This window comes from Aplidium turbinatum, chromosome 16, assembly GCF_918807975.1.
Source record: "Aplidium turbinatum chromosome 16, kaAplTurb1.1, whole genome shotgun sequence".
NCBI lineage: Eukaryota > Metazoa > Chordata > Ascidiacea > Aplousobranchia > Polyclinidae > Aplidium > Aplidium turbinatum.
The window spans coordinates 9579629-9591674 of record NC_137487.1 but is presented as its reverse complement, the minus strand read 5'-3'; the positions used below and the strand labels follow the sequence as shown (position 1 = coordinate 9591674).

General features: G+C 40.9%; 1 protein-coding gene across 1 annotated transcript in view; it reads left to right on the top strand.

Annotated features, from left to right (window-relative positions):
- Positions 1–12046, top strand: part of LOC145785046 (uncharacterized) — a 69659-nt gene that overhangs the window by 55467 nt on the left and 2146 nt on the right. Inside the window, exons 51-72 of the mRNA XM_082596748.1 lie at positions 2–125; positions 214–374; positions 1176–1320; positions 2852–3000; positions 3488–3613; positions 3817–3942; positions 4174–4335; positions 4538–4671; positions 4890–4962; positions 5242–5358; positions 5892–6061; positions 6687–6843; positions 7063–7164; positions 7535–7612; positions 8198–8305; positions 8994–9158; positions 9458–9621; positions 9946–10082; positions 10416–10552; positions 10803–10965; positions 11192–11346; positions 11714–11788. Of these exons, the coding sequence (XP_082452874.1) occupies positions 2–125; positions 214–374; positions 1176–1320; positions 2852–3000; positions 3488–3613; positions 3817–3942; positions 4174–4335; positions 4538–4671; positions 4890–4962; positions 5242–5358; positions 5892–6061; positions 6687–6843; positions 7063–7164; positions 7535–7612; positions 8198–8305; positions 8994–9158; positions 9458–9621; positions 9946–10082; positions 10416–10552; positions 10803–10965; positions 11192–11346; positions 11714–11788 (2928 nt within the window). The remainder of the gene's footprint in view (position 1; positions 126–213; positions 375–1175; positions 1321–2851; positions 3001–3487; positions 3614–3816; positions 3943–4173; positions 4336–4537; positions 4672–4889; positions 4963–5241; positions 5359–5891; positions 6062–6686; positions 6844–7062; positions 7165–7534; positions 7613–8197; positions 8306–8993; positions 9159–9457; positions 9622–9945; positions 10083–10415; positions 10553–10802; positions 10966–11191; positions 11347–11713; positions 11789–12046) is intronic.

The following is a 12046-nucleotide window of genomic DNA, read 5'->3' as shown; positions in this document are numbered from 1 at the left end:
GGAAGCGCAAGAAGCTAGCTATTGCCCGATCAGTCACAAACTGCTGGAGAATGATGACGTATCGCAGAGGCTTGCTGAGAATGACTTCGATCTACTGAATGGAGATTCTTCTGAAGACAAACTCGGTAAAATTTTCATTCCTATTTTTTTAGTTCAAACACGTTGCTTTTACGCTTTTTAACCGTAATTTGAATTTTCATCACGTTTTCTAAGATCGCAAAGTGGTTGAGCTGATGAAGTCCATCAGTGATGTAGATGGATTGTTCCGGGATGTTGTGTCCTGGTCGAGACTAACAGGAGCATGTGGTTCGATTCTTCTGGAGAACTCAACTTCACCTGAAGACGAAAATAAATTTGCTGACAAGAAAACAGAGGTAGCGTGTGATTCTGTAAAAAAAAATCCTCGCTACAGCGAAAAGTTGCAAAATTGATTATTCTCCGAGTCATTTTCAAGATAAAGCTTTAGTAGAGAGTTTGCTTTGTTGAACCATAGAGTTCTCTATTTCTCTAATTTTCAAGAGAATGTAAATTTTGGGGGAGCTCACCCGTTGCTTGGCCAGTTTTCATAAGCTATCGGGGTCAAATTATTTTCCATTTGAAATAAAGCGTCAGGGTGGCTACTGGTGACTGTTTGGTGTTTAACTATTCAAACCTTGTTTGATACCCGGCTAAGGTAGGTGTCGACAACCCCCGCCTGCATCGTCCACTCAGACTAATGACTTTGGTAAGAGTTACTTCTGAAGAAAAAACGGTTTAAAGAAACGACTGGCTTCGCTACTCTCAATAGTGACATAGGCATCGTATTGTGGGAACGTTATTCATTCTATACGCTTGGAAACCGCGTATTGAACCACCTTTACCTCATGTAAGACTAAGCACAATCACTAAGCTAGTTTTTGTCGTAGATGCTTCAAACTACGTTTAGAAATGCCATGATTTCCACACACAGAATGAGCCAGTGAATTTGCTTTGTTTTATGGGCTATTTTGTTTTGTTTTTTAAACATGAAATACATTTTTAAAATTTATTCAAATGCAAACGAAATTGAAATCTTTTGAATTTGGTCAGCGAAAGGTGTCCTTTTTGCATTGATTCAACGTTGAATTAATGTGAAAAGAACAGTTTTTACGAACTGCAAAGTATCGCATTGTGTAATAAAACTTTTCTTGCGTTAGGAGCTTCAAAGCAAAGCAGAAGAACTGAAAACGAAGCTGGTGGATTCCGTCAAATTACTTGAATATATCAAAGATAACTGCCCTCACTTGGATGGGCTGCAGGATGCCGCTGACAAGATCAAGATGTTCGTGTCCTACACCGATGGTGAGTTTGTCTGTGTGTTGCAATTGCATTGTACTGACCAGCAGTGGTGACTACGTAGAGTTTTCAATGAAGAGGTTGCTGCTGTGGTAGAACAGCATCCACACATGGTGCCGTTTTTGAAGTTAGATTCATCTACCACGCTTCTGGAGTTACAAGTAATCGTCATTGCACTGATGAGGCAAACAAGGAGAGGAAACCTGTGGTCGCCACAGTACTGATGAGGCAAACAAGGAGAGGCAACTAGTGTTCGCCACAGTACTGATGAGGCAAACAAGGAGAAAACCAGTGGTCGCCACAGTACTGACGAGGCAAACAAGGAGAGAAAACCAGTGGTCGCCACAGTACTAATGAGGCAAACAAGGAGAGGAAACCAGTGGTCGCCACAGTACTGATGAGGCAAACAAGGAGAGAAAACCAGTGGTCGCCACAGTACTAATGAGGCAAACAAGGAGAGGAAACCAGTGGTCGCCACAGTACTGATGAGGCAAACAAGGAGAGGAAACCAGGGGTCGCCACAGTACTGATGAGGCAAACAAGGAGAGAAAACCAGTGGTCGCCACAGTACTGATGAGGCAAACAAGGAAAGAAAACCAGTGGTCGCCACAGTACTGATGAGGCAAACAAGGAGAGAAAACCAATGGTCGCCACAGTACTGATGAGGCAAACAAGGAGAGGAAACCAGTGGTCGCCACAGTACTGATGAGGCAAACAAGGAGAGGAAACCAGGGGTCGCCACAGTACTGATGAGGCAAACAAGGAGAGAAAACCAGTGGTCGCCACAGTACTGATGAGGCAAACAAGGAGAGGAAACCAGGGGTCGCCACAGTACTGATGAGGCAAACAAGGAGAGAAAACCAGTGGTCGCCACAGTACTGATGAGGCAAACAAGGAGAGAAAACCAGTGGTCGCCACAGTACTGATGAGGCAAACAAGGAAAGGAAACCAGTGGTCGCCACAGTACTGATGAGGCAAACAAGGAGAGGAAACCAGTGGTCGCCACAGTACTGATGAGGCAAACAAGGAGAGAAAACCAGTGGTCGCCACAGTACTGATGAGGCAAACAAGGAGAGGAAACCAGTGGTCGCCACAGTACTTATGAGGCAAACAAGGAGAGAAAACCAATGGTCGCCACAGTACTGATGAGACAAACAAGGAGAGGAAACCAGTGGTCGCCACAGTATTGATGAGACAAACAAGGAGAGAAAACAGTGGTCGCCACAGTACTTATGAGGCAAACAAGGAGAGAAAACCAGTGGTCGCCACAGTACTGATGAGTGATGAGGCAAATTAGAGGAAACGAGCAACTGCTACGGCATTGACGAGGCAAACAAAGGGAAAACCACTGTCTGCCGCTGTTGTTTTTCAATGCGTAATTGCACTTTCTAATGCGTATTGCACTGTCTCTTTTATCTCAGTGAATAATTTTGTTCATTTGCTTGTTGTTCACAAACCTTGCCTCGAAACGCCAGGCGCTGTCATTGATTCACATCTGTGACAACTTAGTTTGCTTTACTTGTTTGCTGTTGTTTAGCGTTGGAAAAGCAAGCGGACGAGACTGGTGTCAGGCCGGTTTACTTACGAGACATCCATGTTTTGAGTGGCCAGCTTGAAAAGCAACTCGATGCCTCCATCTTTGATGAGAAGGACGATGAAGCATCAGACAAAGACGACTTGACAGAGGTAAAAAGTGTGCAAAGGGAACCCTTCTATTACCACATACATCCGAAATAAACAGAAATTGTGTTTTGAAAAAAAAACAAAAACAGGAGAACATTCGAAATGATTTTATTGCTTTTTTCTTATGGCAGGTAAGATAGTCATTGTGTCGTTTGTGCGATGCGTGTGGTCAAACAAAAGGAAATTTCGATGTCTTCATCAATCAGTGTTGCCATATTTGTTTAGCACTTTGTGTCAGGCAAAAACATTCCAAAAGTAGTATAGGAATTTCTGTGCATTAGAAATGTTATATTTTGTCCTGCAACATTAAAACTGCATGTTTCTAGCTGTATTTTGTTGACATGCTTGATCGAAATTTTATGATTTCTCATCCCAGACAGCAAAATCCGTGATTTTTTACGCATTTTATTGTTTGGGGTGTGAAATTACCAGACGTTGCTTTTACGTTAGGAAACAGTGAAGTTAACCAACCTACGACACGCTTTTGCAGAAAAACATGTTCGAGCAGTTAGCTTTGTTTGACGAGTGGATTGATGAAAAGCACGAGGCGTTGACATCATCCATTTCCTGCGGAGGGCTGCCAGAAACTGCTCAAGGATTCTTGGACAAGCACCTGGTGCGTTCCAACTTGATATGTAACATTGGTTTATGTGAGACTGCACCTACAAAAGGTTACTTTTCTGGTTTGACATCCAGCTTAGTCGCCCAAGCAGACACTGATTTTTAGCAGTTAGGGTTAAAATGTACTTTACTGTGCTGTGGGCTGGTCGTGGTTGCGTCTGATGCCATTGACACTAAATTGCTTGTTTATATTTTCAGTTGCTTGACAAAGAAATAGAAGAAAAGGAATTTGAAATCAAGGAGTTTCTGAGCGAACGCTCCATCGACGACTCGACATTGGAACCGAAGTTGGAAGCCTTGAAAGCGGCCGCCGATGCGCGAAAAGTGAGTTTGCTGTTGATAACCATGGAATTGAGATGATTGATAGTACTTGGTGGCCCGTTATCATGTGTCAGAGTTAGCGAAGTAGCAACGGGGTTCGAAAGATAGTTACAGTATGCAGAATACAAAATACAGCAAGAAACAAAGTCACTAAGCGATATGTTCGTCCAACTTTTACATTCCCAGCCCAGTGGCTTTTCCCGTTGCTGCGATTGACCATGTTTGCACTTGCAGCAAAAGCTGACCGATGCTTTGAAGGAAGCCACGACCTTCCACGAGAGCTTACAAGCGTTTATGAACTGGCTCAATGAAGCGGAACGGAAACTGAAATCAACCAATAAGGCGCCGATCAGCGTCCTTCCCGAAAAAGTCACCAAACAAATTGCGGATCACGCCGTGAGTTAGTGATCAAGAAAACTTGCTGTGGCAGTTTTCACTGTTTTAACATGATAAATCACAATGAAAGCTTATTTCGTGAAAGTGCTCCACAATTTTGCCATTTTTTTTCCTGTATAAAGTTGTTGGTCGTCACTGTACAGTAGACTAAGCTGAGCAATAGTTTTTTAAGCAATATTTTCAAACCGTTTTCATTTTTTAGCAATTTGAGGAAAGTTTCAAAGATCGCCGTCTGGAGTTGTTGGAACTTGACAAAATGGGAGCACGTCTCAAATACTTTGCACAAAAACAAGACGGAACACTGATCAAGAACCTCTTATTATCTGCACATTCAAGGTATTCCCATAACCACACAAGCAAGTCAATCTTGTTCTACTAATGCTTGTTTTGTTTTCTTGGCGAAGATAGTTTAAGAAATGACTTTCGTCAAGTCATGTTTATTTTGTTGTAAAAATTAACCCATTCTTAATATGAACATTGGACAATGAACATGCTACTTTAGCTTACATAGCAAAGAACACTATGTCACGTAATGCAATTATCACTCTTCTCAGGTGGGACAAACTTCTGTCTGGAGCTGCCGCTTACACTGTCACCATCAACGATTTGTCGAAGAAGGCTTACCAGGTACACAGCAAGAAAGTCGTTTGTTTTGAGTTACACTAAAACACTTTCATGTGTACTCAATTTAAGGAGTTTACCTTAGTGCTATACCGAATAACCTTTAACGAAGTATAAACTGGAGACAAGGTAACTTGTCCTGCCAAGACAAGGCTGCCTGCTCTGGAGAGGTGTCGAACTGGGGATCTTTCGATCGTCATACAGTCTCTCTCACAACTCGGCTACTGAACCTACAAAGTAACTTTTACTGTCAAGCTTTTATGAAACCAACATACTTCCGACCAGTTTGCAGAGACCTCGACCGAGCTCATGGATTGGATAAAGTCGGCTGCTGTCAAATTGGAGTCGGATGTCCCGCATCAGGTTGAAGACAATGACTCGGCAGATGTGAAAGTTTACGAGGTATAATGACACATGACATTTGTTAGTAAGCGCATACAATTGTTGGTACTGACCCAGACAGCAAATCAGTCATTTTTACATTGATTCAACGTCTTGAACCAATGTAAAAAAACGACTGATTTGCTGTTTGAGGAGATATCAGCAAATGGCGAGAGAGTCAATGGAATAAACTTCCACTCTTGTAATGCAAAAAAATAACCAAACTAAAATTGTTCGATTCATAATAATGACAAGTCGGTAGAGAAAACCAAGTGACGTTAATTCCAAGAGACCACTTACAGTCAAACGCTTATCGAGGCTAGAACTGTTCATCCAGACTTTTTCCAGCTTTGTCAACTTTCATGTGTAAAAGACAAACTTCTACAGTACAGTGTTAACATCTGGATGCTTTAAATCGTGATTCAACATTTTCCTTGCAACTATATACCCCAGAAAGTGAATTTCAACTCTTCAATTACCACCATCAATCATTCCAATGTCAAGCACTTCAGCTACAAAGGGCATCTTAGTTTCTTAAGCAAGCTTTGTTTTAGGATTTCCAAAAGGCATTGACGTCGAAACAGCCTGTGTACAACACTGTGGCGAGGTCTGGTGCGGTGCTGCTGGAAAAAGCGACTCTGTTCAACGATAAGGCCGAGATTGATCGAATTTTGAACGAACTAAAGAAAGAGTGGACTGCTCTGAAGCAAAACTCCATCAAACGGTTTGTAACTGTTTGCTGTGCAATCTCCCCCAGACAGAAAATCGACCGTTTTTTACATTGATTCAACGTTTGCAGACGTTGAATCAATGTAAAAAACGGGTAATTTGCTGTCTAGGCATGTGGTAGTTTGTTTTTTATACACAGCGCTGCGTCCATCGCAGAGAAACGTTCCTTTTATCGTTTTGCCATGCGTAGCATCCCACCCAGCAAAGCAGTCATTTTTTACATTGATTCAACGTCTGCCTACTTTAAATCACTCTGCCTACCATAGAACCTCGCTGCGTGAAGCACATGCCATCAATGCCGTGTATTAAGCAGAAATGAAACCCAGAGCTATTTTTATTAAGTCTTTGCTGTAACCCGACCGGGCATCAAACCCGCGTTCATTGGTTCATTCACTATTTATCAAGGTTTTAAACAAATATGCCACGTATTGTATATTATGACTTCCAAACTTGTGATAATATGAAGTGGCTTTCTAAACGGCAAATCCATCGTTTTGTACATTGCTTCAACGTCTGCAGACGTTGAATCAATGTAAAAAAACGGTTGATTTGCTTCTGGGTTTTGGTTTCACTTCCCATCTCCTTGCTCCTCGATTGACATTCTCACTGATTTGTCTCAGAAAACAACAACTTGAAGATTCACTCATTTTCTCCGAGAATCTTTCGGATGCGATGAACTCCGAGATGGAGTGGCTCCTCATCAACGATCCTTCGCTCACCGACACCCGAGTGTTCGGTGACATCAACACTGTCAGAATGCTCATCACCAAGCATGACGTAAGATGTGACGTAATGATAAACTGCCGCATGTCAGTTCATTTGCATCTGTGTTTTGAGATGAAATCGCATAAACCAGAAAAACTTTTAATAAATCATAAACTTCATAATTTTATAAATTATGAAGAATCCGCCATCTCTTTTGGTCATTGGTATGCTGGCATGTCTTCAAACTAAAGCAAGAAGAAATAGATTTCATTAACCCCATAATTGATGTAGATTCTTAAAAACGAATTGGAAGAACGCCGCAGTACGATCGAAGCATTGCAACAATCCTTGAGGGACGAGCAGGGCGATGATTGGAAGAACGATCAAATGCAGGTTGTTAGAAACATCTACAACTATATTACCGTAGAATATTGAATTTTAAAATGCTTTTTTCATAAAATAAAAGTATTGTTTTTCGTGTCCCCAGGCATTCTCATCACTAACTGTTTGCTACTAGAAATTTTAAGTCATGCAACTGCAACCTTGTGTAATGTGTATGGAATGCAGTTCAGTGATATTTGATAACTAAACCCTACTCAGAAATTTTGATCTTTTACTCATCTCGAAACTTTTTTTTGACAAATTCGTGAAATTGAAGCCATATACGTACGTGAAGCCTACTTCTTTAGATACTTAAAGAACGAATGGTTCTCCGTAGCTTGGTGTAACTTTGCGTGATTAAATGTCTTTACACCAAACGCAGGACCTAATCACCAAGTGGAACGATATATCAACGCAAGCTAACGCAAAACAAGATCTTCTCAACTCGGCAGAGAAGCAGGTGAAACTAACGTTACAGACGTTACGTCATTTCCGCTCAGATATCATTTGCCGTTGCTGCATTTTTTAGTTTTTCTTGTCAAGATTAAGAATGTTAATAGATTGATTTTAGCAGCATGATCGTTGCTTACTTCACAATGTAGATATTGAAGACCTGTTTTAGCCTGATGCTGCGAGTTCGCTGTGGTATAATATCGAATTACACGAGCTTTCGAAACACAGTTCCCTAGTCATGTGCTATGACGAATGGTGTTGAAGTCAGTGAGTCGTTCTTTAATGCGGCTGCTTTGCTTGGCTTGAGGCGGCTGTCTATTGAGTTTCTGTGTAACACAGAGTCGTTAATATCTACATTGTGAAGTAAGATTAAGAATGTTTTAAACTTCATCTATGCACTGCCATGCACGGTTGTATTGTATTATTTAAAGCTATTAAGGTAACTTATAAAACAAGAGACATCAAAATTGAAATGGATGTTCCACAAACCACTATGCAAGCAGTGATACTGTGCGCACTGCGGTGACTGAAGCCAAACGTCGCAATACCTTGCATCTTGCAATGTTATTGTTAACGGAGTGGAATATTTCAGGCTGAAGATCTCCATTCTTCAACCGACAAGCTCCTCGGTCACTTAGCAAAGGTTGAAAGTGATCTGCATGCAAACATCAAACTACCACAGGACGACTTTCAACTGCAGGTGAGTGGGATGCAGAGGGAATCATCATCATCCAAATTCGGTTTTATCCCCACTAGTGGAGGTGACCGATTCCTTCCTTGCATTGATTGTCTACTATTTTTCATCTCATTCTGTCCATCGCATGTTGCTCTAGTCCGACCTCGTCCACCGCATCCTTCACATATTTTTTTGTACGTTTCCTTTGCCTCTTCCCATCCACCTTCAGAGCCAATGCCGTTTGGAGAAAACTTTTAATAATGCAGCAAGAATGGAGGAGACATCGTTCTCCATCTGTCCTGTGTAGCAGCAGGCGTTACTTATCGTGCTTTGCTGACGCTGTGTTAAGGCTGATAGTGCCATTAATTTGTATTTATTACTTTGATTTCAAACGCTGGCATCTGCCAAGTAATTCAATCGTTTAAAAGGTATATGCCACGTAAAGTACATCTAATGGACGCAATTTTTTAATAATACACGAAGCAAAGTTCTGCTGAAGAAAAAAAACACGCCAAATTTTTCTTTCGAATTGCTTCAAAGGGACTCCAGAGGAAATTGAAGTTAACAAAGTCAAGTTAAAAACATTCACTCAGCTTGATGATTGGTGGCCAGTCGTGTCTGTCTGTCAATGGTCAGATGAAAAGATTTGGAATAGATGTGGGTTGTAGAATTTGTTAACCTTGCTTTCAAATGTATTTTATTGATTTTCCAGGAATTGAAACTTTCTCACCAAGCTACCTTGGCTGACTTGGGTAAAAAAGAAAAGGAATTTGACAGACTCATTGACCTGGCAAACGAAATCCTCGACAAAGCTCACCCTGATGCAGTGATACCGATCCGACAGCTGATCAAAGTATTGCAGTCCAAATGGTTTGAGGTGGGCAGTGATTAAAAGCTATAAGTGTGCGTTTCAAGTTTTCAACTTGGGCATCACAATTCTATTTATCCTCTACTTTTTTTATTATTTTCTCTCTCTCTCTCTCTCTCCTTCTCTCTTCTTCGCTCTCTATCTCTCTCTCCATTTTACTTTAAAGAAGCCTGGTTTTTATCCCGAAACATCAGGGTCGACCAGTTGTCTGCGGCGACTCCTCCATTTCTTTCCATTGTTGGTATCTTTAAATGTGAAGTTTCCTTTCCTCAGACGTAACCAGCAAAATTAAAATATGTTTATTACAGATTCAAGTGAAAGCAAACGACTACACAACTCAGATTGAAGACACGATCGATGAATTGGAGGAGGACTTCCAGTTGGTTGATAAGCTCAAGAAGTGGTTGACCTCGACTGAAGAACAATTGAAGGAACAAAACCAGCAGCCATTGACCCCAGAGAACATTGCTTTGTAAGCCTCGGGTTTCTATTACTAAACATCTTTGTTTTTGAATTTGTACACAATGCTCTGAACCATAATCATGAGTGAAATTTTAAAGTTTTTTTTATTTTCACTATTAAATGCTTGCTATCAATATTTTTTGAGTATAGGATGCAGCCTACCGATTCGTGATTACTCTGTGACAATCCATTGCCCTTGTTATCGCTATGATATCAGTTAGCGTAAAATATTGTTGTTTTTCAAAACCAACGCGTTCTGCCAATCAATCGCCTTGTCTAAACTGAAGCTATTTGCGACTAAACTTCAAATCGAAATCTCGTGTTTATTTCCTAGCTTCACTGCCGAGCTCCAAGCCCATCAAGACGAGATGACAGCCCAGCAGCCTGGATACGACAAACTGATGAGCAGGTACAGCACAAGGAAGAGCCAACCCGCGCCCAAGAAATCCCCTCGTGGAAAAACAACGAAAAGTAAGTGGCGGAATGGTTTTTGGTGCAAATCTTGCTGTTCGGTTCATTGTGATCGATAGTTTTACCTTTTGTGCCACAACAAGCTACCTAAATATCACTTCTCCTTTTTCATGACTCGTCGATGTGAAAGCTCTGGTAAATATGCCTTATTGACAAATATTCCCTTTATGCATTCAATTACAATGGATCCAGGCTTCCACTAAATATCTTGCTTCCTTATTTCTGTCATGCTGTTCTTGTTATAACATCGTAATTACCTCACGTGCCTGAAATCCTTCCAACACACATGCCGCGATCGATAATAATTAGATACACCTCCAATGTTATTTGCAGAGGACGACGAGCGAGAAAGCGGGATACGTTTGGATTGTGAGAAATTACAAACGCAGTGGAACAATGTCTGGTTGATGACGCTCGAAGGACAGAAGAGGTTGCAAGAGGCATCCACCATCAGTAGTGCCAAGGAACCGGTACGTCATAAGCAAAAGAAGTTTCGCCTTTTCCCATAAATTTGTCGTACTGCCTTTCCAAAGGCTTGCTTGTGTATTGCTCGATTTTATATAATTAGATTTGATATTGTTATTCCTGCCTTACGATAACTTATGCAGTTCATTTGACGTTGTAATACTATGTTGCATGATATCAAAAATAATGTTATTGAAAATTGTTTCTCAAACATCCTCTTGTTATAAAAACTAATTCCTTGTTTGTGGTTCGCAGCAAGCAAAAGGTAAAGATTTCGATTTTGAAAAATGGCGGAAGAAGTTCATGAGGTGGCTCAAAAGCCGCAAGCTGAAACCGATGGAGTTCTTCCGGGCCATGGACAAAGACTTGGACGGCACAATTACCAGACAAGAATTCATGGACGGCTTGAAGAACTCAAGTGCGTTTGCATGTTCACATATACAAAAATCATCAAGATATTGATTCATACGAAATTTCTTCAAAATTTGTTCTGTAGCTTTAGGTTATTTTTGTGTAAAACGGTTTAAATCAACTCAAACATCACAGCAAGTGTCTCATCAAATACATTGATCAGTATCACTGTTCAAATGTATCCCACAAAATTGCCAGAAAAAAGTCGCTTGCAACAAGCTTTCTATTCTCAGACATGCCGATCAAAGAATCTGAAATCAAGAAGGTTTGTGACTACTTCGAACAGGAAAGCGATGACACCATGGACTACTACAAGCTGGTGGCTGCTCTCTACCCGGCCAAGGATATGATGAAGCACGAGAAGGAAGCCGACCAGATCGAAAATGAGGTCAATTTTTTTTAAAACTCGAGTTTGAGTTCGATTCTTTTCCAAAGCAATTTTTTTTAATTTTTCATTGTTGTTGATCATAAAAGACACCAAACGCATTGTAAACGTTTCCATTGCAATTGTATTTTCCTTTTACACAACTTACGTCGTCAAATTTTTGTTTTATCTTAATTTTTGTGAAGTCAGTCATGCTGGCTGACGAAATGACCGAAGCAAAACCAGCATCTTGTAGCTTAGACTGGGCTGGCAAAAAAATCTTGTACTTTCATTTTAAAACCGATGAATTCATTCCCATGAGTGACCACGAGGCAGCTGCCATATTCCTACGGCAGGCAACAATTTTATATCTGCCTTTGTTACGTCACAGGTGGTGAGACAAGTGGCCAAGTGCACATGTTGCAAGAGGTTCAACGTACAACAGATAGCTGAGAATAAATACAGGGTAAGTCTGATGAGTCTACGTGTTGTTTGGGGTTTTTGACTCTCAGCTTTAGCACCAAAATGGTGGCTGGTAATCCTACACAAAGTGGCCTCTCAAAAAAAGGCAACTCATGTATTGGTTAGTGAAGTTTTTGATTGAGTTTCTTCGTGGTTCGTGTTTTTTTTTCACAAAGCAAAGTTTTCGCGTCAGTCATTTGCAACATGACCCTTTATTATGCTAAACGATGTATTTTGCTTTGCTTAACGTGCGTCATTAGAT